At 35.5% G+C, this 27,876-nt stretch overlaps 2 protein-coding genes across 3 annotated transcripts in view; both read right to left on the reverse strand.

Moving 5' to 3' along the window:
- Window positions 1–27,876, reverse strand: part of LOC143239796 (DNA-directed RNA polymerase II subunit RPB1-like) — a 77,544-nt gene that overhangs the window by 38,237 nt on the left and 11,431 nt on the right. The window lies entirely within an intron of this gene.
- Window positions 13,060–27,652, reverse strand: LOC143239792 (uncharacterized). The gene is made up of 2 exons (XM_076481306.1): window positions 27,584–27,652; window positions 13,060–14,285 (listed from the first exon to the last, which is right to left on the reverse strand). The coding sequence occupies exon 2, from the start codon at window positions 14,119–14,121 to the stop codon at window positions 13,315–13,317; it is 807 nt and encodes a 268-aa protein (XP_076337421.1). The 5' UTR covers window positions 14,122–14,285; window positions 27,584–27,652; the 3' UTR covers window positions 13,060–13,314.

Below are 27,876 nucleotides of genomic sequence, written 5' to 3' on the forward strand. Positions count from 1 at the left end.
CTTACAGAAATTACCGCGAGAGTCGAACGTACGTACAGGAGAGAAGTCATCTGCAAGGGCCTGTCTTATACAAGTTATGAAATGTCCACTTGTTAGATATATATGTATATAATTAATGTTGTTTGTTCCCAGAAGACTCTCTGATTGCACTAACTTTTATTTATTGTAGACTCAGTTTTAAGACCACCCTCGCTAGTACAGCGGTATGTCTACGGATTTACAACACTAAAATCAGGGGCATTCAAGATTCAACCATATGGACACCCGTTCCTTATAATTTAGAAATTCTGATTACATACAATGATTAATTTGTAACACTTTATTTATCGCACGGTAACCCGTCTGTTAGACAACAACGTGATGTAGTTCATTGCTAAACTAATTATGTATCTGACAATCAGGTATGTTATGAGTAAATCAGATCTGGCTGGTCACTCAACCAGTGCTTTGTATATGGTGATCTTACAAAACCTAGTCTCAGTTCTTACCTTCAAGTGAATCACAGAAATTAAATATACCGAATTAGACGTAACACAGGCCCAGCATGGTCAGATTGAAAGGACGCTCGACTCCTAATCTGAGGACCGCGGGTTCGAATCCTCATCACACAACATACGTGACTAAACTGTTTTATATCAGTGTAGCTGACAGCTTATTTTATTATGTTATATTGTTTTTGACCAGTACGTCATACTGCCAGCTTTTGTTTTCTTACTGGTATCCATACTGGCATACTTTAACTACTAACAGTAATTAACAATACGATTCTGGAATAGTTTAACGTTTTTTTTTTCACTCTACTATCAAGCCTATTTATTACGATTTCTTAGTGTTGTTTCTGACAATATGTTCAATAATCAATCATGATTGTACTTCTGTAAATAAAGCCATTTCATCACATCATTAAAACTTTATTGTATTCATTCTTTTATTATAACGCGATTCCTAAAGAGTTGACTGACCTGCACTTCTAGAGAAGTAGAATGGTTGATGTTAGTTTTATTATTACCTTTATTATAACGCGATTTCTAGAGACTTGACTGACCTGCACCTCTATAGAAGTAGAATGGTTGATGTTAGTTTTATTATTGCTTTTATTATAATGCGATTCCTAGAGAGTTGACTGACCTGCACCTCTAGAGAAGAAGAATGGTTGATGTTAGTTTTATTATTACTTTTATTTAAACCATTAGTTATTTTACACTTCGACATCTTAAACTGAAATATACAGAATCAAACCCCGATTATGCTGCTAAGGTAAAAAAAAAGATGCTGAAATACAAACAATTTCTTTGCGATTTTAAAGTTTTTATCTGTTCTGTGGTTGCATGGGCTAGAAATAAAAATAGGTAATGTGATGTACCGAATATGCTTCATCGACACATACCTTTAAATATGCTGAAGGTTAAAGATTAATATTTTATTAGAGATCAATAAATGTTAGAATCCAATTGTAAAATTTCACCCATTGTCACAGTTTGGACAGATAAAGTACTGTCATCCTCATGATACTGAATCTTTGGTTGTTGTCAATGGCTAATTCGTACCATTTCGGTTGTTACAAAATTTACAGCAGATTCTGTTTCCTAAAGGTTTTTTGTTTACAATCTTGTCGATGTACCGTTTTTAAGCTACCATTTTCTGTAGCTTTCTTTACTTCCTTTCTGAGTTATCAGTTATCAAAATCGTAGTTTGGAATGTTCTGAGCCTTCATCAGAGAAGGAGAGTTAACGTTTTTTTCATTAACTGATCAAATAACTTAATAATTCCTGGATGGTGATTTTAAGTTTACTTGGAACTTTAACCAGAATCAAGTTGCATCGGCAACTGGACAGTTTACTCAAAACATTCACACCTACTTCACTCTAGTCTAATTGGCATATCCCAATTTATAATAGCATCTATGAAATGCCATGTGCCAACGAATCTATCATTTCGTGTGGAACATCTGAATAAGGCAGGTAGACAAGCCTTTCCACATCTTCAGAAAATCCTTATTCTGTTCCTAAACTTATTTTGTAAGTTTTTAGCGTGAAACACCAAATCTGCATGATGAGGCAATCTTCAATTCCTGATGGTTATTACTGTTCTCAGCAAGAAGGTTCATTTTTATTGTTAAACATGTTTCTTTGATTGTTCAACAAAATTAACAGTTTGTTTTCCACCACTTCATTCATGAAACTTCAAAATTGTTTCAAACCGTTACCTGATATATCTCTCATGGTACATTTTCATCATAATCTGTTGTTTTCGTAACTGGGTAATGTGAATGAACTTTCTGATTTCCATAACCTTTTTTACTTCGTTCATGTCATTTTGTACTTTGCTCATTAACCTTGTTCATGAAAAACTATTGTTATAATCCTTCTGTGAGGTTTCCATGGCTTTCTTGATCAGGTAGTGTGGTTAGAACGCTCGACTTGCAATCCGAGTGTTGCGTGTTGCAAACCCAATCTCACGCCTGGTCGACCTTTTTTAAGCTGTTGGAGTGTTATGATGTGATAGTCAAGTCAACTATTCATTGATAAAAGAGCAGCATATGAGTTAGAAGTGAATCACGCTGACTAGCTGCATTCCTTCTAATCTATCACTGCTAAATTAGGGATGGCTAGTACAGATAACCCTCGGGTAAATTACAACAACACAATCCTTCCTCGATCTTTTCTTTCAGTAAATTGATTTTTGATCTTAATAGTTTTGTAAGCCTCGTGTTTCTTTCTTGTAATTTTTCTCTCAATTTACTATTTCTTTATTCTTGACCACCTTTCTGCTCTTTCATCGTTTTCCGTAAATTTTCGATCTCCCAAAGAGAATGTGAGGTTACTTTGAAGTTGAGGCTTGATTTTTTGCTTTACTTTATCGAAGTAATCCCACTTCTAACAACAGTGTTCTAATAGTTTCTATTATTATGCATGTTCGTTTGAATTATTCGGTAAAAAAAAAAAGACCAGATCATTTCAACAAAGAACCATATTATTTATTTGACATTATTCGCATTTTATTGTCATTTAAATAGTTTTCCCAAACGATCTAAAAAATTGAAGACATTAAAATACACAGCCATCAGAAAACGTAGAAACTTACTCTATATGACATTAATACAAGTGTTTAAATTTAAAACAAACATAGACTACGATGTAAAAATATAGTACCCTTATTTCGTGAAATACAACAGCAGTATTTCATGAGCTAAGCTACTATCAAGGTTTTACTTCATAAGTAAGACATTTTAGAGACGTAGTTAACTGACTGTGTCGTGTTTTGAAATGTTTTATAAGACATACTAAGGTAGTATCTCGTGAAATAAAGTATACTAGTGAGGCGTAGTGTACAGAGGATATTGACAAAAATGTCACTTTTCGAGGATCCTAACGCAAGGGTGTTTCTTTGTGTGTGGGGAGAGGGTTAGAGGAGACTGTTGGTTGCCACTGGTACAAATAGGGTAAGTCCATAGGAGCAAACAGATTATCTTGTATTCCTATTTAATTGTTATTATAAGCAATAATAGACATATAAAAATTATTCCTTTACTTTAAAGATCTGCAAGTTCTCGTGCACGGTTCAATTTAACAATGAGGGTATTTTTCCTAATAACTCCCAACAAGCAAGGTGTGTAATCAGGTGTATCTTTCCGTAGTTGCTGTCGATATTTATGACCAAGAAACAAGGGCAGTTTGGGTCATAAGCACACCCGGCACTGACAGCAAACTAGTATTTATAAAGTAAAGTCATGTCAGAAATCTATTGTACAGACTAGTACGTGACAGAAATGTATTATCTTTTTTTTTTAACTAAGTCAATATGAATAATGGATGTTTGCGTTCTGTGATAATGCGTTTGATAAATGTTTGGAATTCAACAGAACAACTACAGACGTAATTAAATTTGGCTTTTGTCAGTTTATTTAATGTTGCCTTCCAGCTGTAGAATCCATAAATGTCTTAGCTATAAATTCTCGACTATTTCATCACCTACACAGGAGAAAAACAAACAAAACTGGTTTATAGAATACAAGAATAACTTATATTATAAAGTTGTGTTCACTCATGCATGAACAAACATCTACTGCCTCTCTTCTTTCCCTTAATCTTCTCTTTTGTTTTTATAGTCACACTCAAAAGATATAGAGGGAAAACGACTGTTTGTTTTAGTTTGTTTTTTGAATTTCGCACCTTATGTTAATGAAAATGTGCAAATTTGCCCGTTTTTACATAGAAGATAGGTTAATTTCTAAATTTTATTATCCAGGTCACTAAAACAAAGTTCGAAAGGAATAATTGCCATTTTCTGTACTTTTACAACATAAGCAATTAAGAAATAACACATACTCTCCAGCAACAAAATTTGTGTTACGTAATGTAATGAAATAAAGTTGCCCCTAGTTGTCTGAAAATACCCAAGTTGGTAAACTCTGACGGTTTCTTCCACAAAAGTAAACTTAAAGGTGTGAAACATGACTCTTTAAGTCTTTTATTTCATTTTCATTTACACAGGTCTGAATAAAACAACATATGAATCGAGATTTACATGTATTTATACTAAAATTATACAAAAATGTTTAGAAATGAGTAGTTTTTTTTAGATTTGCGTCTGTAATGTAAACCACTTTCACGCATCAGTCCCCAAATATAGTCTCTCATCATGTTTTCGTTATATGCTCCTTGGTAGCGGCGTTCAAATTCCAGTATATCTTGGTGGAAGCGCTCGCATTGCTCCTCTGAGTATGCTCCCATGTTCTTCTTAAGTTTATCGAGATGAGCGTCAAGGATATGGACTTTCGGGGACATTCTGCAGCCCATTTTGCCGTAGTTCTTCACCAGAGCCTCAACCAGTTCTACATAATTTTCGGCCTTGTTACTGCCCAATAAGCCTGAACCACTACGACAAAGCTGCCCCAAGCTTTTATTTTCCTTCCTATGAGATTCTTGGAGAATTCTATGCACTTCAGAATCTTCTTTATTTGTGGTCCAACGAAGACATCAGCTTTAACCTTTACCTCAGTTTAGGGAAGAAGTCTCGAAGGTACTTCAAGGCTGCAGACTTTTTATCAAAAGCTGTGACAAATTGTTTCATAAGATCCAATTTTATGGGTGGTGATGACTAGCTACCTTCCCTCTAGTTTGTTTTTGTTTTGGAATTTCGCACAAAGCTACTCAAGGGCTATCTGTGCTAGCCGTTCCTAATTTAGCAGTGTAAGACTAGAGGGAAGGCAGCTAGTCATCACCACTCACTCTTGGGCTACTCTTTTACCAACGAATAGTGGGATTGACCGTCACATTATAACGCCCCCACGGCTGGGAGGGCGAGCATGTTTGGCGCGACGCGGACGCGAAACCGCGACCCTCGGATTACGAGTCGCACGCCTTACGCGCTTTGCCATGCCAGGCCCTTTCCCTCTAGTCTTGCACTGCGAAATTAGGGATGGCTAGTGCACATAGCCCTCGAGTAGCTTTGTGCGAAATTCGAAAACAAATGTCTTAGTACGTTTTTTGTCTTTGAGAAGGAAGGTTGTCTTCAAGTTCTAAGATTTCGTTTACATGTTTTTGTATATGCAAGTGGTATTGTTTTGGGTTAAACTTTCATTGAATTTATTTGGGATTTAAATGAAGTTTAATCTGTATGGTCGACAAATTTGGACTTTTCTGTATTCTAGACCTAAATACATGTAAAAGTTATACTTAAGCTTGAATAAATTAAGATTTGACGTTGTAATAGAAAAATTTGGAAGGAGAAATATAAGTGCAGATAGATATTATATTGTTCAATCGTTTGATAAGTACATTTTGTTGTCTTATTTTGCAATAATATTTTTTAAAATTTTTGAAAACTTTACTAAATTTTTAAATTGTATCTAAAACTTTTATTATTTTATAATTTAATTATATTTTATTTAAAAGATAAAAAAAATATTTATAAAATATTTTTCTTATATTTAAGGATGGATCGTTGGCTTAAATAAGGGAGATTAGAAGACTTGCTTTCTCAACACACAACTGCCCCTTCAACGTCCAAAGACACTGAAAAAGATGAAACTGAGATATCAGCGAGTTCCCTGATTCACAGAAGGAAGGAATCTACTACACAGAAACTGGGCGAAGCTGTAAATGAGAAACGAAAATATGATAAAAGTTATCTTTCCCTCGGCTTTATAGATGATAATAATTTACTTTATTGTGTCTTATGCAACAGAACGTTTTCAAATAGTATTATGGTGTCAGTTAAGTTTCGGCGTCATTTTGAGACCAATCACTCAAAGTTTAGAGAAAAAGGAACTGAATATTTTAAACGTAGACGTGATCAGCTCTTTAAAAGCTAAAACTTATTTGTTACATCTTTTCAAACTAGAAATGAAAAAGCCGTTGAAGCATCTTACAGGGTAAGTTATCGTACTGCATTGGCTGGAGAAACGTACACAATAGTTCAGAGACTAATAAAGCCTTGTACAGATGACACTGTTGAATGTATGCTGGATTACAAGTTAGTTAAAAGAAATCATGCAGTGCCACTTTCAAACGTCACAGTAACTCGTGGAATTAAAGAACTAGCTGCAAACATGAAGACTGAGTTAATATCTCCTCTGCATAATTGTACTTTTGCCTTACAAATGGACGAACTTACAGACTTGGCTGGACTTGCTGTTTTGCTTGTATTCGTCCAGTACCAGCACCAACAAACCATCGAAGATCTTTTATGTGAATTCTTGCCAACAAACACAATATTCAATGTGTTGAATAACGTTTTTGAATCTCATTGTTTATCCTAAAACAATTGTGTTGATACTCACACTGATGTTGCAAAAGCAATGTGGGCTTTAGCACGAATCAAGGCAGTGACACCAAACTTTACTAGTAATCATTGTGTTCTACACCGCCACGCAATCGCGGTAAAAGAAATATCAGTTTCATTTAAAAATGTCCTTGATGAAGTAGCAAAAATTATTAATTTTATTAAATCTCGACCCTTGAGTACACGTCTTTTTAATATTCTGTGTGACGAAATGGGAAGTTCGCATGAAGCATTACTGCTGCATACAGAAGTACGGTGGTTGTCTCGAGGAAAAGCACTTGTGTGATTGTTTGAGTTGTGAGCTGAACTAGCCACCTTTTTCATAGAACACCATTTTTACTTGAAAGAACGACTGACAAACTATGGTTATTCCGACTTTGGTATTTGGCAGACATTGTCTTGAAAATGAACAAAGTGAGCCTGTCACTTCAAGGAAAACAACTGACAGTATTTGTTGCCCATGATAAAATTCGAGCCTTTAAGCGAAAATTAGAGTTTTGGACAACTTGCATCCGTCATCCTGAGCTTAACAACTTCACAATACTTAAAGACTTTTTTGACAAGATCGGTGGCGATACTAACGAATGAGTTGTTGATATTGTATAATGAAACTTTTCAACATTTGGAATATCTGCATAACTCAGTGAACCAATATTTTCCAAATGACCAATGCATGATGCAACAAAATCATGCAAAGGTAAAAGATCCGTTTAAAGTGCTAGATAAACCAATGGATTTTAATGTGCCAGATTACATAAACTTCATTGATATGGTTTCAGATTCCACATTGTAACTAACCTTTGAGAAAGTACCACTTGTCGGGTTTTAGTGTAGTATCAAAGAAGAATATCCACAATTATCTGAAAAAGCTGTTAAAAATACTCCTCCCTTTTCGAACTACGTATCTGTAGGGAACCGGATTTTCTTCATATACTTTAACCAAACCAGCATATCCAACAGATTGAATGGAGAGGCAGTTATGAGAATCCAGCTGTCTTCTATTAAGCCAGACATTAAAGAAATTTGCAAAAATGTAAAACAATGACACTCTTCTCACTAAAAGTGTTTTGGTTTTGGAAAATAGTTATTTTTCATAAAAATATGTTATGTTTAACATGTAATGGATTTATTATTGTTATTTTTAAATTAGTTAATAAATAAATATTTTAAAAAGTTCTGTTTTAATTTGTAATATGGTAAATATCGATAGATATAATCCACATATACAAAAGCTGTTTGGGGTCCTCAATCGTTTTAGGCGTGTAAAGCGGTCCTGAGACCAAAACTTTTGAGAACCACTGCTCTAGTGTCTTAAGTGGTTCAAGGTAGTGTTGTGGTGAATCAGCAATACCCGGAACACTACAGTGATAAATGTTGTACTAAATTTTTAAAGCGAACAAGATTTCAGAGGATTTCGAGATTTGGTCCAAGTCGTCACAAACCAAGGCTGAATGAAAACTTTTGGGTGTGAGTTTACAAAATGACAAATTGTCAAGAGGGCTGTTTTCGAGCAAGAAATTGCACAAAAAATGACATGAAAAGTTGAGAAACAAGAACTGATGACCTCTGTCTATATTCCGCAGAATTAACCTTAATAGTTCTTAATCAAATCCTCTACAATAACACAGGTCAACAAATTTTTTCGAAATCTCAGTTGCATAAGATTTTTTTACTCATTCTTACCCTTTGTGACCTGCTAAACTCAAATATGAAAACGGTTCAGCTCTACATGCTCTAGTTTTAATGCAATTTTAAGTTTTTTCATTCTAGTCGTTTGTGGTCAAATTAACACGTTTCCTGCGATGCCTATATTGGCAAACCGGTAACTGCTGCGATGCTCTTGTACATCTGACAGCTTCAGTGCTGCATGAGCTATGATAACGTGAGGTTGTCGTTACACTTGTCTCTAGCCTGCAACTTAGTTAAAGGTAAGACAATAGTGGGACACCGGTAGGTCCCATCGCAGGAAACGTGTTAATTACTTACACGTTTATGTTATCAACAGAGATATTGAAATTGTTTTAATTTTGTTTCAGATCTGATCATGGCTACAAGGAGACGTCAATGTGAGAACAAGCCGGACGCTCTCTGTTATATTTGTGGATGCTTCATGCTTATTCATCAAAGGCGTAATATAACATCGTTTGTGAGGCGTGCTTATAAAGCGTACTTTAGACTTGCTCTTGGTAACCAAGACAAGAAATGGGCCCCACATATTGTGTGTCATAACTGCGAGGAAATGCTGCGTGACTGGACAAAAGGGAAACGTAAGGGTTTACCTTTCGGAATTCCCATGACCTGGCGAGAACCGATGGACCACACAACTGACTGCTATTTTTGTCAGGTCAATATAAAGGGCATTGGCAAGAAAAACAGACACAAAATCTCATATCCTAGTATCCCCTCAGCAATCCGACCTACTCTGCACTCTGATGAGCTCCCAATCCCAGTTTTTAAAGGATTTCTTCCATCTGAAGATGTGGGTAGTGACCAAGAGCAAGAAACTGCTGATGAAACTCAAGAAATACTTTCAGAATCTGGCGATCCTTCTTATGAGACCCCACAGTCATTAACTCAACAGTTTAGCCAGCCAGAGTTGAATGACCTTGTGCGTGATTTGGGTCTCTCCAAAAATGCAGCTGAAGTGTTAGCTTCCGGGATGCAAGAAAAGAATCAGCTGAGCCATACAACTAAAATGTCATACTTCCGAAATCGGGAGCAGCTTTTGTGCCATTTTTTACAGAGGAGAATATGTTTGTTTATTGTCATAATATCTCAGGTCTTCTCCAGGAATTAGGGATGCCAGAATACCATCCAAATGACTGGCGATTATTTCTAGATTGTTCTAAGCAAAGTTTGAAGTGCGTTCTACTTCATAATGACAATGTCTATGCAGCTGTTCCAATTGGACACTCTGTGTATTTACGAGAGGAATATAATGACATTAAGACTGTGATTGACCTACTAAAATACCACGAGCACAACTGCAGAACTTGTGTGGACCTCAAAATGGTTAATTTCCTCCTAGGTCAACAAAGAGGATTTACAAAGTACCCCTGCTATCTTTGCATGTGGGACAGCCGAGCTCGAGAAAAGCACTGGAACCAGAAGGAGTGGCCCATACGTGAGACTCTGAAGGCAGGTATGCCAAATATTGTCAACGATCCAATTGTCAGTCGAGAAAAGATCATATTTCCTCCTCTCCATATCAAGCTGGGCTTGATGAAACAGTTATGAAGGCGTTGAATACTGACGGTGAATGCTTCCAACACATATTTTCTGTGCTCCTGGTTTGTCCTTCGAGAAGATCAAGGCAGGTGTTTTGATGGACCACAGATTCGTGCACTTGTGCGTGATCAAGAATTTGCCAGAAAGATGAACGACAAGGAAAGGACTGCATGGCTTTCATTTGTGGCGGTGATGGCAAACTTTCTCGGTAATAAAAAAGCTGACAACTATGAAACCCTTGTAGCGAATATGTTGTCAGCTTTTCGCGATCTTGGATGTAACATGAGTGTCAAACTCCATTACCTGTACAGTCATCTTGATAGATTCCCTGAGAACCCAGGAGCTGTAAGTGACGAGCAAGGCAAGCGGTTCCATCAGGACCTCAAGACCATGGAAGAGCGTTACCAAGGAGATGGGACAAACATATGATGGCAGATTACTGCTGGAGCATTAAACGATAATGCCCTGAGACAGTCCACAAACGCAAGAGCTACAGGCGGAAATTCATGCCTGAGTAGACTGCAATTGAGCTTTGCCTCCTCATAGTAGCAAATGTCTTATCTACTAATCAGTTTTATATAAATAAATTGAATTATAACTTGATATAAAATTGAATTTATATAAATAACTTGAATACATTTATACTATCTTGTATTTTCTTTTTTTATTACCCAGCTATATTAAAGAGTTTTATAACATATTTTATCACATATTTTTCATGATAGACTACGACGTCAATGTGATGATGACGAAATTTTGAGATTTTCAAATACCTTGATTGCAAAAAAAGTAGAGCACTGAGGAAAAAACTAACTTCAGATCTGAAATCAGGGCAAAAAATTATATAATACCAAGTGTTTGATATAAATGCAACAAAAACTTTGTTGACCAGTGTAATCAGTGTTTGGCAATTATTAGTCTATATCCCACGTTGTTGTTTGGTGTCTATAGTGGTATAATTATCTTTTGTAATGTTAAAGTTAATAAGAAGTTGCCCCGAATAGCCACGGCTGCAATTTGATCTCAAAGGGTTTCAAGAGATGAAGCTATGAGTTAAAAGTTCGAACTTGAAAAAAAAATAATAAAAAACTCAGAGCCATTCATTCCATGGGCCGTTATGCCGCGGCTGAAAACATAGCGTAACTAAGCATCTTGTATCTGACACTGGTAACCAACTTCTTCCTGTTATGATTATGAATAATATTATCACTGTCACTAACCGGTGTTATTATTGCCATCCTAAAATCAAATATCAACCTTTGATGACTCGAAAAATGAATCCGGTCTTTCAACTCTTCTACATTTACCAATAGCATAGTTAGTTTGAATATTGTGTAGCTAATTATCAACAAATCAACTTACGAAGTCTTTTATTATTATTCATAAGATTTAGATAAATTACGTCCCAAACCGATCGATAAATGAAACCTATACATCACCAACAGAACTAGAATTCCTACATATAGCTTCTAACAACTTGAATTTGGTTAAGAATTTACAAAATGTCTTAAAATTTCAATCACAGTTTATACACTTATACAAAATTAAATATTGTTAGGCTATGTTATTAAAAGCCAATTGTTCACTATTTTCTTTCGCACTACTAAAAGTTCAACACATTTCTAAGATCAACAGTGTTCAGACACCGATGTAGTAACGTAACCAGATGTTTCAATTTATTACTGCGGGTCCTTTGACAGCAACTTCAACCATTTTATAAGGAACACTTGAACCTACTAACGTTAAGAGTTTTTCCGTCAGTATGACCGTGTTTCGATCCGTTAGTTTTATTCTAACAGTTTGGACATGTTTCGATCGATGATGGCAAATTTTAAAATGTTTCAAGTTCAGGCAGAAAGTACATGTTTTCCATCGTTAATTATAAAGTAATTTTCGAAATATTTTTTCTTAAACATGTCACTTACACCCTTACATCGTTGTACTGTCTCTGTGTAACACCTTGTTCACATCATCTCTTAGGTATAAAGTGTTATCAATTTTAAAGTTGACTATCTTATTACAGTTTTTGAGGTGTTTTGGAGATCTTTTTTTCATCCACAGTAAATAATTAGTTAGAATTTGGACATCTTCACGTAACAAAAAAAAAAAAAAATCATCATAACAGACAGTAAATTTTTATTCTTGGCAGTTCAAGATAATTCTTCATAAACGGCATTTCATATCTGGTTGCAGTTGTAAGGACTAAAATGTATTAAATTTCATTATGAAAAACAAGTAGGTACATAACCTTTAGGTAAATTAGACATTACGCGCTACATCTATGATGGTAGAATAGTCTTTATGAAGAAGCATCTGTTACAAGTAGTAAATATGAGTATTACCACGAATTAGAAGTCGAACTTTGTTTAAATGTTATATACCAATCTGATCCTGGACATCACAGTTATCATCCAGAAATGAAACGTATCACAGGTAGTTGACCGTAATTTCATCGATTGCTGCATACTCAGTACATATGCATAGATAAACTTACACATTACACTGTGTAAAATAAAAACAATTACCTGTGAATTACAATAGCAAGAAAGATTCGTATTGGTGACTGAAATAATAACATATTAAAGGGGCTGTTACTTGAAACTGGCCAAGTAATTGTCTTGTTAAAAACACGACTCACAGTAAATCAATTTGTATGTACATTGTTGGAAGTACAAGTTATTTGCATTTTAAATCAGTAAAATCGTATTCGTGTAACATACATGTACATATTTTTATTTGTTGGTTTTTAAACGAAAACGACTGGCTAACACAGCAAACTATCAAACAGAACAAGGAAACCCCCAGTGTCTAGAGTATTCCCAATAGTCGTTTTACCAGATTTTTTTAATTACCCAAAAATGTACTTCACAGTTTTGTTTTGAGTCGTAAGTCACGTGTTTGTCAACAGGTATTTTCACGGTATGTTAGAATGTAAAAAAACCAAAAAAACTCCCACTAAATTAATAATACTTCGGCTACGTGTATATATACACAAAAACGTGTATTTGTTATTGCAATATTCCTGTCTTTAGGTTTAAAGTTTTTGTATAAATATTTCGCTCATGTTAGCCACTTTTTTTAATAGGCTATTTCAATCTACCAACACTATCCTTTAAAAGAACACAAAATGCTCCCAAACAATTAACTTTTTATTTCTATTCAACCACTGCAAATATTTCAAATATACAACGTAATAACCTTCAAAGTTTCACAATATTTATGTGAATAAAAATGTGTACAGTTGTTAAGCATTTTCCAAAAGACGTTATGAACAAATATTGTTCCAGACACGTTTCATGATCAGCGGTTACCATCATAATCCATCGTGGTACTGGAAGGACTTCTTGTTCGTGAAGAAGGAGAGTACCCTGGACTTGCAGGAGAGTAATTTAATTCTTTAGGACTGGATGGTGAATATGTGGGACTTGTGAGGCTATAATTAGAAGAACTAGGAGTATAGGTGAGAGATGTAGGGGAGTACTTTGGAGATGTGGGACTATACTTTGGAGATTTTGGGGTGTATGTAGAGCTGGTAGGTGAATACGTAGGACTTGAGGAAGAGTAGGGTGGAGATGTTGGAGAGCCAGGGCTGTATTTAGGAGAAGTGTGTGTGTACTGTGGAGACCCTGGAGAATAACTTCGACTGGTTGGACTGTATGATGGAGTGGTCAGAGAATATTTGGAGCCACTTGGAGAATAGTTTGAAGATCCAGGGATGTAACATGGACTTTGGGGTGAGTAGTTGGGTAAGCTGGGTGAATAACTAGGGCTAGTGGGACTACAGGAAGGTGAAATGGGGGAATATCCTAGGCTGGTGGAGCTATAACTTGGACTGGCTGGAGAGTAGCTAGGACTAATAGTGAAGTAACTTGGACTGGTAGGACTGTAATTTGGAGATGTTGGTGAGTAGCTCGGGCTAGTAGAAGAGTAAGAAGGTAATATTGGTGAATAGCTTGGGCTCTGTGGAGCATTGATGGAGACATCAGAGCATAAGAGGAGAATAACTTGGTGACAGTGCAGCAGCTGGACTGGGTATGTGTGGAGAAGCAGGTGATTTGGGTTGTGGAGACCATGCTGGACTGTATCGTGGACTGTAGCCACTGACATCACTTGAGGGGGAAAAACCAGCAGCTCCTGGAGTCATTCCACTACCCAAACCTGGGGACCAATCACTAGCATAGAATGGAGTCGACCCCTGATTCCATGGAATAATCTGGGGCAACATGGTGGAAGTGGAGCTTCCTACACTTCCAAAAATACACCTGGACCACCTGGAAACACAGTGATACTCTGTGATGATGAGAAAACCCACTTGTAGAGAAAAATATATTAGTAAAACTGGCCGGTATGGGTAGAGAAAACTTTTATGTAGAGGAGTGAACAACATTTCGACCTTCTTCAGTCATCATCAGATTCACAAAGAAAGAAAAAGGTAACTGACCAATAGCTGATCACATGTTTGAAGGTGGTTGTGTGATTGAGTGTAGGAATGTAGAGGGTGTGCTTACTATGCTCACCAGATAAAATTAACAACGAATTAGACAAAATAAAACAATACTTCATCAACATCAATAAATTTTCTCCACAAATCAAAGAAAACATTATATGCACATACCTGGACAAAAAACAAAATCAACTAACAAAAGTAAATATACCCCTGAGTTAAAAAATCACAAAACCATATACTGCTGCATACCATATATTCCCAATATCAGCACAAAAATAACCAGCATTTTGTAAAACTAGTAACAAAATATGACATGACAGTTGATACCAAATTTATTCAAACACCAGTCACAAAACTAAGGTCTATACTATGTAAAATCTACACTGACAAACACAACACCAACATTATTTATAAAATACAATGTGATAACTGACATAACTTCTATGTTGGAGAAACAAGTAGAAAAATGGAAACCAGATTCAAAGAACACAAAAAGTTACCTTCACACATTTTCAAACACTGCAAATCAAATAAATACAACATAACTATAGAAAGCACCCAAATACTAAATAAAGAAATAAACGCAAAATTAAAAAAGCCTTACTTACACAACAACCAACAACAAAATAAACCAATATAAAGGAACGCCTCTATACCTATATTAAAATAATAAAATAAATAAAATTATATATTCAAACATCTAACACCGCCCTCTACATTCCGACACTCAGTTACACAACCTCCTTCAAACATGTGGTCAGCTATCGGTCAATTTTCTCTTTCTTTCTTTATGAACCTGACGATGACCGAAGAAGGTCGAAACGTTGTTCTCTCCTCTACATAGAGCTTTCTCTTCTCATACCAGCCATTTTTACATATATACAGTGATACTCTTACATTCTTAATAGAACGAGAGTGATAATAGTATTGTTTCTTACCACATAACCCATACACAATGTTAAACCTGCCAAGTAAATGTACACAACTTAATGGTGAAAGTTATCAATAACAACTAAGATAAAATCTGTTAGATTAAAACTACAACTTATTCATATTTTACACAGAACTACTAGTACACATTTATAATGGTTAACTACCTTATAAGACTGTTAAATAAAAACAGAAGTTTACCACTGCTGAATAACACGGCAACAAAAATTACATAATGAACTTTTAAATACATTAATACTGAAAATTTAATAAAGTAAGAATAAATACAGTAATGCTGCTACTTCAATACATGTTAACTATTTTATTGTGTACTTTGTGCTGTGATCCCATAATATTTGTGGCATAAAAATACCAAGAAATTTAATCTGAAAAACACTATATACAAATACACAATCACTGGTAAATAAAATAACCTTTTCTCTACCAAAATTATAAGCAAACCAGCTTTTGTTTTCTTGTGGTACTGTCAATCTCAAGATTCTGTTTAATATACATACAAGTTTTAAAATACTTTGAATTTAACTATATGCATAATAATACTTGAAATAAAGTATATAATAATACAAAAACTTTAAGAAATGTATAAGTGTAGCAGAAGTTGTTGACACGTAATTTTCCACCACATTAGTGTTATTTTGTACAGATTTTACTAATATACACTAATGATTTTATTTGCAGGAAGCTGAAAAAATACATGGTTGAAATTCCAGTTCTTTTGAAGTTTTATGTTTTTAACCCTTTAACTGTTACTATATTAAAGGGCACACAGAATTTTTGTGACCAGTACACTCACATAAAACAGATTGAAATGGACTGTACTTCTATACTGCAAAGCAACAGTCAGGCATTAAATGTATGGGAGGACTACAAAAATTATTATTTTTAATTAAATGGTGTAATTTTACCCTCAAAGGAGAAAGTACCCATCCAAAGGTAATAAGAGTAAAAATGGGAAGCAACAGAGTGAGGGCAGCCTGATTCAATTTTCAAGTAACTTATACACTGAGTTTTTTTTTAAATAATGAATGAAACAAATAGAATTGATCTACTGGTATGTATTTTCATATTTCACAGGATTTTAAAAAGGAAATTTAACATTTCAATCAATCCAAAACTTTAAACATAACTTCAAAGTCTAGCAGAGACACCTAAGTACAATATTCATTGTGATTATTATCTAAAAATAACTTTCAGCAACAAGAATGACTTTGTACCTTTATTTGAACACTCTTAAAGTGATGTAAAAATGTGAAAATAGTGCATAGACTATTTTCATTTGTACATTATTACGCCAGTAATAATTTAAAGACGCCAAGGACTCCATCAGAGTTTCACCATCTACTAAATATGAAACTTATGTCTTGTAGTATTAATTTCTTTGTATGTATATATTTGTTTGGTTGGTTTGGCATTTTATGGTGAAAAGCAACAAGGCTATCTATGTCAAACGTCCGGTAAGAAGTTAAAAGTAAAGTAAAATTATTAAAATTTGTAAAAAGGCATCAAAGTAAAACAAAACAGTTTAATTTTTGAATTAAAAACACAAATAACATTAAATACAATATTTATATCTTGTTTACATCAGTAACAGACAAACTAAAGTAATACTAGTTTTAAAGGTCTTTCTGTAGCATAATTTTAATCATCATAACCTGCCAGGATGAGTAATGGGTAAGTTCAAACATCAGTGTTAGACACCTGAAGTTAGCCTTTCCAGTCCTGGTTTCAAGTAATTTGATGTTACAGCAATTTTCTAATTTCATATCAAACTAGTTATATTTGAAAATGAATCATATTAAAAACAGGATCAATTTATGAATTAAAAACATAAATAGTGTTAAAAAGGTCAATGGCCTTTGAAAAACTTAAAACATTTGTAAGGTGGACAGTGTCACCATTACCAATGTCATTGTTTAAAGTTATGAATAAACCTCTCTAAAATGGTAATGTTGTCGATAGTCATAATGATGGCAAGACAGTAAAATGTGGCTTATTGTGAACTGAGTGTTACACAGACAACACATTGGTGCATCAGTCCCAAATAAAAGAAAATGAGAGTTAAAAAAACTGTGACCAATACGTAGTTTAGTTAGGAAAATTTTCTCTTTCTGATCCTTACAGAAGCAAGACAGCCAAAGTCCAATAGAGGGTTTTATTTGGAAAAGCTTGTTTTCATGTTGCTTGCTTTGAGTCGACTGCCAAATGGCACAGAGCTGGGCCTTGAATATAGGACCATAGTCCATGTATGGAACAGACACAGCAGTGATAGTGCCAGAGCAGACGGACTTAGTCGAGGTGTCGGCAAACTCATTCCCACGAATACCAACATGCCCTGGTATCCAGAAGAACTGAATAGAAGTAGATGTTAAATAGAAATTGCTAGTTGATTTTGATCATTGGTGAGAACAGGGTGAGAAATGACATGAAGTGGTTCTAGGACTAACAGAGAGCTAAGTGAATCGATATAAATAGTACAGTTCGTGTACTGCATAGTTTCTAGTGATCCAGGACAAGAGAAATGGTGTACAATACAGCACTGAACACAGAAATTGTAGAGGGGATTTTGTATGTAATAACCAAATCACGGAAAGCAATGGCAGAGCCCACAGAGTCATCTGATTTCGATCTATCTGTATAAATGGGAATAGAAGGATTATCGAATGATGTTCAGCAAATAGAAGGCGATACTTCTAATCAGGAGTATCTGCCTTCTTCAGATTACTCAAAGAACGATCACATCTGGGGATAGTAATTAGCCATGGTGGGATGAGCTGATCTGTGGATACTGCTATGTTATCCACAGATAGACCCAATTCATCCAACTGCAACTGGATACGAAGAATAAAAGGAACAATGGCAGACCGTCTATTGTGAAAAATTGTGATCCTCTGAGAAAGGAAAACACAACCTCATGTCGGATACTGTGGTAAAGATCAAAGTTTTGAAGCATATATTAAAGGCAGTTGTAAACGACGAAAGTATAGAGGGGGCTTCGTGGGACTCCGTGTACAAACCCTGGACTGGAGACGTGTGAAGGGCCTTTATCCTGGCAGATCCAAAATCCAGAAACCTATAGTATAGTTTTGATCGAATTAGGGCATGATATATTTAACATAGAACATTGACCCACCCCCCAGGAGGTGGAAGAGAATACACTGAGGATGTTCAGTGCTCCTTGATGTGTGGAATAAAGGTCAGCTTACAGTCAAAGATAAGCCCTAAGAAATTTTTCAGAGACCACAGGAAGCACAACTTCATCAATACGGAGTTCAAGATCAAGATGAATACCCGTTGATGGCAAAAGTAGATGCAAACAGTTTCAGAGAAAAAAGGTTAAACCATTTTCTGTGGTGCACTTCAGTAAATGATTGATGGAAGATTGTAGCTGCCGCTCAGTATACCTCATATTTGACAACTGACACGAGATGTGGAAGTCATTGACAAAGAGACCATTTGCAGCCATAGGAAACAGTTGTCTACTGATGGCATTAATTTTATAATGAAAAGTGACACTCAAGACACAGCCCTGAGGGACTCAAAGTTTTGTAGGAAAGAATGAGAAAGTGTCGAACCCACATGGACCTGTAATTGCTGATTCATTAAAAAATGTTTAATAAAAAACTGGTAAATTACCATGCAACCCATACAGGTGGAGGTGTCGCAAGATAATATATCTCCACATTGTATCATACACTTTCTCAAGGTAAAAAATAAGAAACAAAATGCTGTCGCTTGAGATAAATTTCCCTGATTGATGTTTCAAGTCGAATCAGGTGATCATAATAAAGCACTGTCTTCAGAACCCACACTGAGTGAGTGAGAAGAAGTTGTTTGATTCAAAGAACCAAACAAGAGAAGCATTAACCATCCTCTAAGATCTTACAGAGACGGCTCGTCAAAGCAATTGGACAGTAGTTCAAAGGAATCTTGGGAACCTTCTCAGGTTTAGGAAAAGGTAGTACATTAGCATGGTGCCAAGCATCAGGAAAAACATTCTCCTGCCAGATCCAGTTAAAAACAACTAGAAGAATAGCAAGAGAGGCAAGAAAGACATGGTATAACATTTTGTAATGAATATCATCAAGTCCAACTGATGTACTGCCAGACCGATGTAAAGGAAGTTTAAATTCAACCAGTGTAAGGAGGAGATTATAGTAATAGAGACAATCACCCCAAAAAGAAAGAGGTGATCATTCTGCCCTTGATTTGATGGCTAAGAAGACGGAGAATGAAGCAGAAGTGCTATATGCACAAGAAAAGCTTTTGCCAAGAATATTGGTGATGTCTGAGCATCAACAACTTCCTGGACATCAAAGAACAAGGTCAAAAGGGGGCAGAATTATACTGGCCACTAACCTTTCAAATTTTGTCCAATATAACTTTGGAACTGGTAGTAGAAGAAATGCTAGAGGTGTATTTAATCCAAAGTTCCTCCTGACTTTGACGGCTGTCCTGCCGAGCATGAGCACAGGCCTGCTAAAATGCAATGCAGTTTGAAAATGTGGGATACTTACAAAAGATATTCCACACCCATTTTTGAGCTATCTTGTCATATGGCAGGCAGGATTCCACCAAGGACGAGGATACTGTGGGAAACATGTCAAGGTTTAAGGAATACACTGAGCAGCTGCCTGGATAATACAGTCAGTTACTGCTGCCACACAGTCATTTATCAATGGCTTGCACACAATAAAGTTCTGAAAGAGCAATGAAAAAAGCCAGTTAGCGTGGTTCAAGTTCCATCAAGGCACGCAGGTCGGATGACATTGGCCACGGCCAGTCTCTCTCTCAAAATGACAGGAAAATTATCACTGCCCTGTGGATTACTGTCGACACTCCAAGGAAAGTAAGTGAAAAGTGAAGACGAACAGATAGAAAGATCTATAGCAGTAAAAGATTGACTAGGTGCATGAAAATAAGTATTAGAACCAGTATTTAAGAGAGACAGATTGTGGTCCAAGAACATATGCTCTACATCATGGCCCCTCCCATCAATATTTGCACCACACCATAGGGGATTATATCCATTAAAATCCCCCAATAGTAAAAAGGGGGATGGTAACTCTTCAGTGAGGGCATCAAGGTCTACCTCATTATAAAGCTCTTCAAAAGGTAGGTAGAGAGAACAAATAGTGATGGTAAGACCCAAGGAAACATGGATGGCTATAGCCTCCAAGGGTGTATCAAGTGACAAACACAGGGTGGGCACATGCTAATCAACTAACAATGCTACCCCATCATGCATTCATCCATTACATGACCTGTCGTTTCTGTACAAGGAAAATTGCCAAAAGGTGACTGTATCAGCAGGTTTCAGAAATGTTACCTGCAGAGAGAGAGGCACAAGGGATGGTAAGAATCAATTAAATCCTTAATGTCATTTATATTTGATCGAAAACCTCGACAGTTTCACTGGATAAGAGTGGCCATTGTTATTTATGTGGAGAAAGATGTGGTGAGGAGGTCTTCTGTGTGTGACCACGTTTTTTCTTTATTGAACGAAGATCTATCAACTTCCATGGATCCTGCCCTAAGTTGAGCAGGCAGTTCTCTGTCTGTGGACAAAGATTCCAATGACTGAGGGCATGAATGAATGGTCAATTTACTTCTCAGGGCTGCAGAAAAGGATGGACCCAAGTTGAACACTTGAACCTGAAGGAATTGAAACTGTGCAGCCACTGAAAGGATTGGCAGGGACAGAAACGGAAGTAGACATAGATGCATCAACCTTTTTAATTATGGAGGGCTCAAAATTCTTAAGATGTTTTGCAAACAACTATGTTGGAGGCACGGAAACATCTGTCTGCACTCCCACTGTGATAGTGGAATGGAGTGCAGCAGCATATGTTCAAGATGGAGTTGAGGACAATAATTTCCAAGACTATGGGTATGTGACACTATTAACAGTCTTTAAGCATTGCATCCCTTTATATTCTACCCATTTAGGGCAAGAAACAGAGTAAGAGAGGTGTGGGCCAGTACAGTTAACACAGTGTGGTTGCAGGTTGCACTCGTAAGCATCGTGGTCTTTACACCACAACGAGCATATATCAAAGAACTACGACATTATGTTTTGCGCGACCAAACTGTTGACACTGGAAACATCTGAGAGTGTTATGAATGTAAGGTCATATCTTGCAGTTCAGATAACCTGCTTTGACTGTGACAGGAGGAGGAGGTGATGTAAACATTAACATCAGAACATTGGTAGGGTCCGTAATTCTGTCTTTATGAGTGAAGATTCGGTGCACTACAGTAATGCCTTGGCTGTTAAAACATACAAGGATTTCCAACTTGGGAATATTCTTTAAATCCTTCTCAATTATAAGTCCTCTGGAAGAATTCAAGGTTGCTTGGGAAATAACCTCAATGGATAAATCGCCAATGGCTTTTGATTTCAAGAGGAGTTTGGTGTGCTGTGGAGAAGATGTTTCCACCAAAATATCTCTAGAGCGCAACTTCTTTACTGACTTTGGAGAACCACCAAGTCCTTCTAATCCCTTTTGAATGAAAAATGGAGACACCTTCCTCAAGAATTTCACAGATAAGGAATGAATAATCAGAAATTGAAATGCAGTACAAGAGTCATTCATAAGTGGTCATTTTCCAATGATCTGTTTTTCTTCATTTTTTTCCTTTCTATTTATTTTTTTCAGAAAGAGGGTTATCCATAATAAAGAAGCTACTTTTCAGTGTCCACTGACCAAACCAACCACACAGCCCTACAAGGGGACGCACTACAGTGCCAAACAATGACATTGCAGAACACCATTGTTTCATAAGCACTATACCCAAACACCAGCATCAGATACAATGACCATAACACCAGCTGAAAACATTTAACACTAGTACTTCATTGACCCTAGCCCAAAATGAACCACCCAGTTGACCCAAAGTTGCTCATCTACAGGAATTCAAGGGCAAAGTGGTGTTTAGGGTTTGACCTCTCAACAACCAGGATCCTCTCCACCCCTTCACAGATCACCATGCACGGCAAAAATGTGGGTGGATGTTTAGATCACAGAGGAGGTAAACTGAAAAAACAGAACCTTCCCCTAGGAGGTCCCCTCACCATGTACAGGAATCCATATCAAAGGGGTGTAGACAGGATTGTGATTACTTTGAGGTAAATAAATGACTATTTTAAATTCCAATAACAGAGAGATCTTCAACATAAACTTCTTACAATACAATTATTTATACATCTGTATATAAGATTAACTCTCATAACCTAAATAGTAGATAAATACCTCTCATAAGCTACATAAACTGAGTCACGAAGTAGTGAATTATTGCTGTCTGTCACTCAGTCATGTTATTAATATAAAAAGGTGATTTTGGAATACTGATTTGTTTTAGTTTGTTTTTCTAATTCTTCTAGTTCTTCCTATTGATTCCATTATTTTTAAATAATTAATATTATTTATTTTTTATTATTCATTAATATTAGTATCAAATCCTGGCCAAAGGAAAATAAAGTGTAGTTGTTCAAAAGTTTACATGTAAACGTATGACACAAACACTGATCCTTGTAAACATGTGCTATACATTACCAATAACAGGAAATACTACTTCCTTAAACATGGCAACTAAAAGGTAGGACACTACTAGAATTAGTGATTTACAAATTCTAACTATACTAATTTATAACAAACATTGATAAATAAATGTAATATAATCAACTATAACTCACAAACCAGCTTATAACATTCAAAAATACAAAATTTTACAAGTTCTTTTCAGACATAGTCTCACACAGATACTGAAACTTTCATGCACAGTATTACAATTCTAATATAGTAAGAAAATTAGGTTCTTTGCCATTAGTATGTAATGTTTACAGATATTTGTTTCACATAATTATCCACTAGCTACATATTAGCTGTTACTAGCTTTCTTAGTTCCTTCTTATTTGCACTAAGCTAGGGTTGTCACATAAATGATCAAAAAATTACACTCTTATTTTCGGCTCTGATTTACCAACTGGTCCCATTTCAGGCAAATTAATAGGGATCTCAATACCATATTTGCATTTTTCAGCATCCAGCATAAAGTTAAAGCAACCAGTACCCATTCTTTCTAGTTTTCCAAGCATAATATTCTCCGATACTCCTTTCAATGTGTCCACTTCTGAATGAGAAGCCACATCCAGCAGAATATCCACCTGTTAAAAGGAACTGTTTAACAACAATCTACTGAGCTTATGCTAGTAGGAAGAAAATTATTAACCAAGAAAAAACAACTCAATGGCATTCAAATATAAATAAAATAGGCTGTAACACCAAGATTTCTTATCAGCTCATAAAATGGTTCCAAATTTTTTCAAGCAGACTTTTAGCTCATAGCTCTTGATCAATTTGAGGTCTATTTACAATTTGACTTAGAAGGTCAAATCCTTTCTGACTGTTGTATTTGACCATGCCCAAGGCCTCAGTTTAGTTTACTCTATCTAGTCCAGCCAAAACTTCAACTTAAGGGTAGACTGGCAGAGGTCCATCCTGATGAGTAATAAGATTGAATTGGGTATACACACAACCCACACTTTGTTTTGATGGTGCACAAAAAATATAGCTAATAAAAAAGATAAAAAACATCCCACAGATTCATTTACTCTAATCCTGCTTAAAAGATTTTCAAGGGCAGAAGATATTGGGGATTCCCTTTTGCTTTATTTTTTTGTTATGGTTAGAAATTAGTCTATTTCATGTACATTCTAGAGTAGAAAATACTATCTCAATACTTCTGCTAAAGAGCTGAATTATATTGCTGATTCAGTGATAAGTAGAAAAGAATAAAATACGTACCCAACTTCAATTCTGAATAATTAATTCAATTTTGAATCTTCTTTCTATAAATCAATGAAATAAACAGTATAAAATTACAAATTTATTTAATTATATAACATTGGTTGAACCTCTTCCATCTAAACTACTATTTGACAAAAGTGTGTGTCAGTTTATAGCTAGAATATCAGTAGATCACCCATCCATTCTCCTTTCCGCCTTAAGTGTGTGTGCAAGTGTGCACGTGGAGTGATGGGATGGATCACCACTCAAAGATATGTGCCAAATATTTTTCCTGTGCACTGGTTGGTTGGTTGGTTGGTTGATTTGGTGTTTTATGGTGCAAAGCAACTAGGCGTTCTGCACCAAACGTATGGTAAAAAGTTAAAAGTAAAGTAAAATTATTAAAATTCATAAAAGGAATTTAAGGTAAAACAAAAAAAAATATTTTGGAATTAAAAACATAAATAACATTAAATACAATTTTAATATCTAGTTTACAGCAGTAAGAGAAAATTAGAGTAATACAACTTGTAAAGGAAGTTCTGTAGCATAACTGTAATAATTATAACTCACCAGGATGACTTGTGGGTAACTTCAAAAACCAGCATTAGTCACCTGAAGTTGGCCTTTCCAGTCCTGGTTTCAAGTTATTTGACATTATGACTGTTTTCTAATTTCAAATTAAATTAGATGTACTTTAATTCTTAAAACGGAATCTCATTAAAAAGGTCTAATGTATAAATTAAAAAAACTTAAACAGCTTTAAAACTATTAGTGGCATTTAAAAACTAAAAACATTTCTAAGGTGGACAGTGTCATCATCACCAATAACACTGTCTAACATTATGGATAAACTTTGGGACAAAACACGATTAAAATGGTGTTGACAGTTGTAATGATGGCAAGACAGTAAAATGTGGCTTATTGTGAACTGAATGTTACACAGACAACACATTGGTGCATCAGTCCCAAATAAAAGAAAATGAGAGTTAAAAAACTGTGACCAATACGTAGTTTAGTTAGGAAAATTTTCTCTTTCTGATCCTTACAGAAGCAAGACAGCCAAAGTCCAATAGAGTGTTTTATTTGGAAAAGCTTGTTTTCATGTTGCTTGCTTTGAGTCGACTGCCAAATGGCACAGAGCTGGGCCTTGAATATAGGACCATAGTCCATGTATGGAACAGACACAGCAGTGATAGTGCCAGAGCAGACGGACTTAGTCGAGGTGTCGGCAAGCTCATTCCCGCGAATACCAACATGCCCTGGTATCCAGAAGAACTGAATAGAAGTAGATGTTAAATAGAAATTGCTAGTTGATTTTGATCATTGGTGAGAACAGGGTGAGAAATGACATGAAGTGGTTCTAGGACTAACAGAGAGCTAAGTGAATCGATATAAATAGTACAGTTCGTGTACTGCATAGCTTCTAGTGATCCAGGACAAGAGAAATGGTGTACAATCCAGCACTGAACACAGAAATTGTAGAGGGGATTCTGTATGTAACAACCAAGTCACGGAAAGCAATGGCAGAGCCCACAGAGTCATCTGATTTCGATCAATCTGTATAAATGGGAATGGAAGGATGTATCGAATAATGTTCAGCAAATAACAGACGGTATTTCCAATTGGGAATATCTGCTTTTTCAGGTGACTTAAAAAGGTTACATTTGGGGATTGTAATAAGCCATGGTGGGGTGAAATGACCAGTGGATACAGAAATGTTAACCAAGGACAGACCCAATTCATCCAACCGTGACTGGATACGAAGGCCAAAAGGAGAAATAGCAGATCATCTCCTCTGAAAACGGAGGTTTACCGAGGCAGGAAAACACTACCCCAGGTGGGATGCTGATCGAAGTTTCGAAGCATATAGTAAAGACAATTGTAAATGGCAGAGGTGAAGAGAAGGTTCATGAGGCTCTGTGTACAAAACTCTGAACTGGGAAAGTGTGGAAAGCCCTGGTGCAGAGACAAAGTCACTGATGATGAATGGGGTCCAGCATCTTCAAGGCCAAGGTCCTGGCAGAGCCCTAGACCAGTGATCTATAGTCTAGTTTCAATTGAATAAGAGCACAATATATCTTTAGCATAGAACACTGATTCTCTCCCAAAGCAGTGGAAGAGAGGACACAAAGGATGTTCAGTGCTCTTGTACATTTGACCCGTAGCTGCTTGATGTGGTATAAAGGTCAGCTTACAGTCAAAGATAAGCCCCAAGAACATTATGTATGAGCAGTACTTGAAGTGAAAGTTAAAATTTAAGTTTCACTATCTAACTTAACTTTGATTAAATAAATAATAACTAACATACATAAAAGCAAGAAATGCAGAACTTATTTTGGCTTTAAGTTAGAATGAAGTCAAGTATCTGCTTGTTTAATTCTGTTCTTTTCCTACAATACTTGTTGTCCAAACAAATAATTCATGTAACTTTCAAATATGAATTTTATAAAACTACAAATATATCACTCACTAAATTAAATGAATAAAATTATTGTAATCTACTTGGCTTTCTAACTAGCCTACAAAAAGGTTTATAAACTTTCATTACTTCCTAGAGCAGCATCTTCAGTTCAAATTCATTGAGATTCAATGGAAAATTATAGAATGGCAAGAACAAAATTAATGATCACATTCTTACTGTAATGTAGAATTTGCTCTTTTAGTTGGTGATAAACATGATCAATAGAACTGATTTGAAGATTTGAGATTATAAGTTTAATAATATCTAATGTTTCAGTGTGTAATTTGTGTTAAACTCAAAACATTTTGTAGGTATAAAATCCAAAATGTACAGGTTGGAGCAGCAAAGTGTTATATGGAAAAGTGAAAAATTGGTATTTTTAATAAAACTGAAACATGCCTGATGTCAAAATCTTAAAATCAAACTATATATCTTAGTGTCAAGAACTTTTTAGAAGAATTTAAATACATAGTATGTAGGAAATGTTTCATGTGCATCACTAATTAACAGAAAGAAATGTTTAAAATTATGTGATCAATATTCATTAAAAAGTGTCCAAAGATATTATGACATTTATAGTTTCATCTAACCTTAGTGATAGATTCTATGCCTTGCAGTGTCATGTCACTCAACATATTTGCTTCTATACATCGAAGAAACACATCATCTTCCATCTTGTCCACTTGCTGTTCCTTCTATCAACAATACTCATCAGAATTAGAATAATAGTTAACAAAATTTCTACAATTATAAACTGTAAATGGAATTACAAACTGAAGCATACTGTAACATGTTTCACTTAAACATTTCAAATTAACCATATGATTTCCTTCAGAAATACAAGCTATAATTTGTTAATATTTATTTTTAAAATTACATACACAGAGAGACATAATTTCAATATAATTGAAAAGAAAATACCTGTTATCACTTTCAATTGACTTAAATCTGTAGGGGCTCTCTGATTCACATGGAAAATTTTCTGTGTACCCAGATCATTCTCTAGAGATTATAAGGTAGAAATACCTGTCCGAGTAAACGTGATATTGAGACATTTATCACTTATATTGGTATTGCAGTATTTTACTTCAAACACAATAAAAACAAGTATTTCCAGACAAGAAAGATGTCAATGATATCCCTCAAGTTTCCATTCTCAAAAGTGGAAATCCTTAACCGAATTGCAAAAACACAGCAAAAACTAACAAAGACAT

The sequence above is a fragment of the Tachypleus tridentatus genome, chromosome 13 (genome assembly GCF_004210375.1).
Source record: "Tachypleus tridentatus isolate NWPU-2018 chromosome 13, ASM421037v1, whole genome shotgun sequence".
NCBI classification, from domain to species: Eukaryota; Metazoa; Arthropoda; class Merostomata; order Xiphosura; family Limulidae; genus Tachypleus; species Tachypleus tridentatus.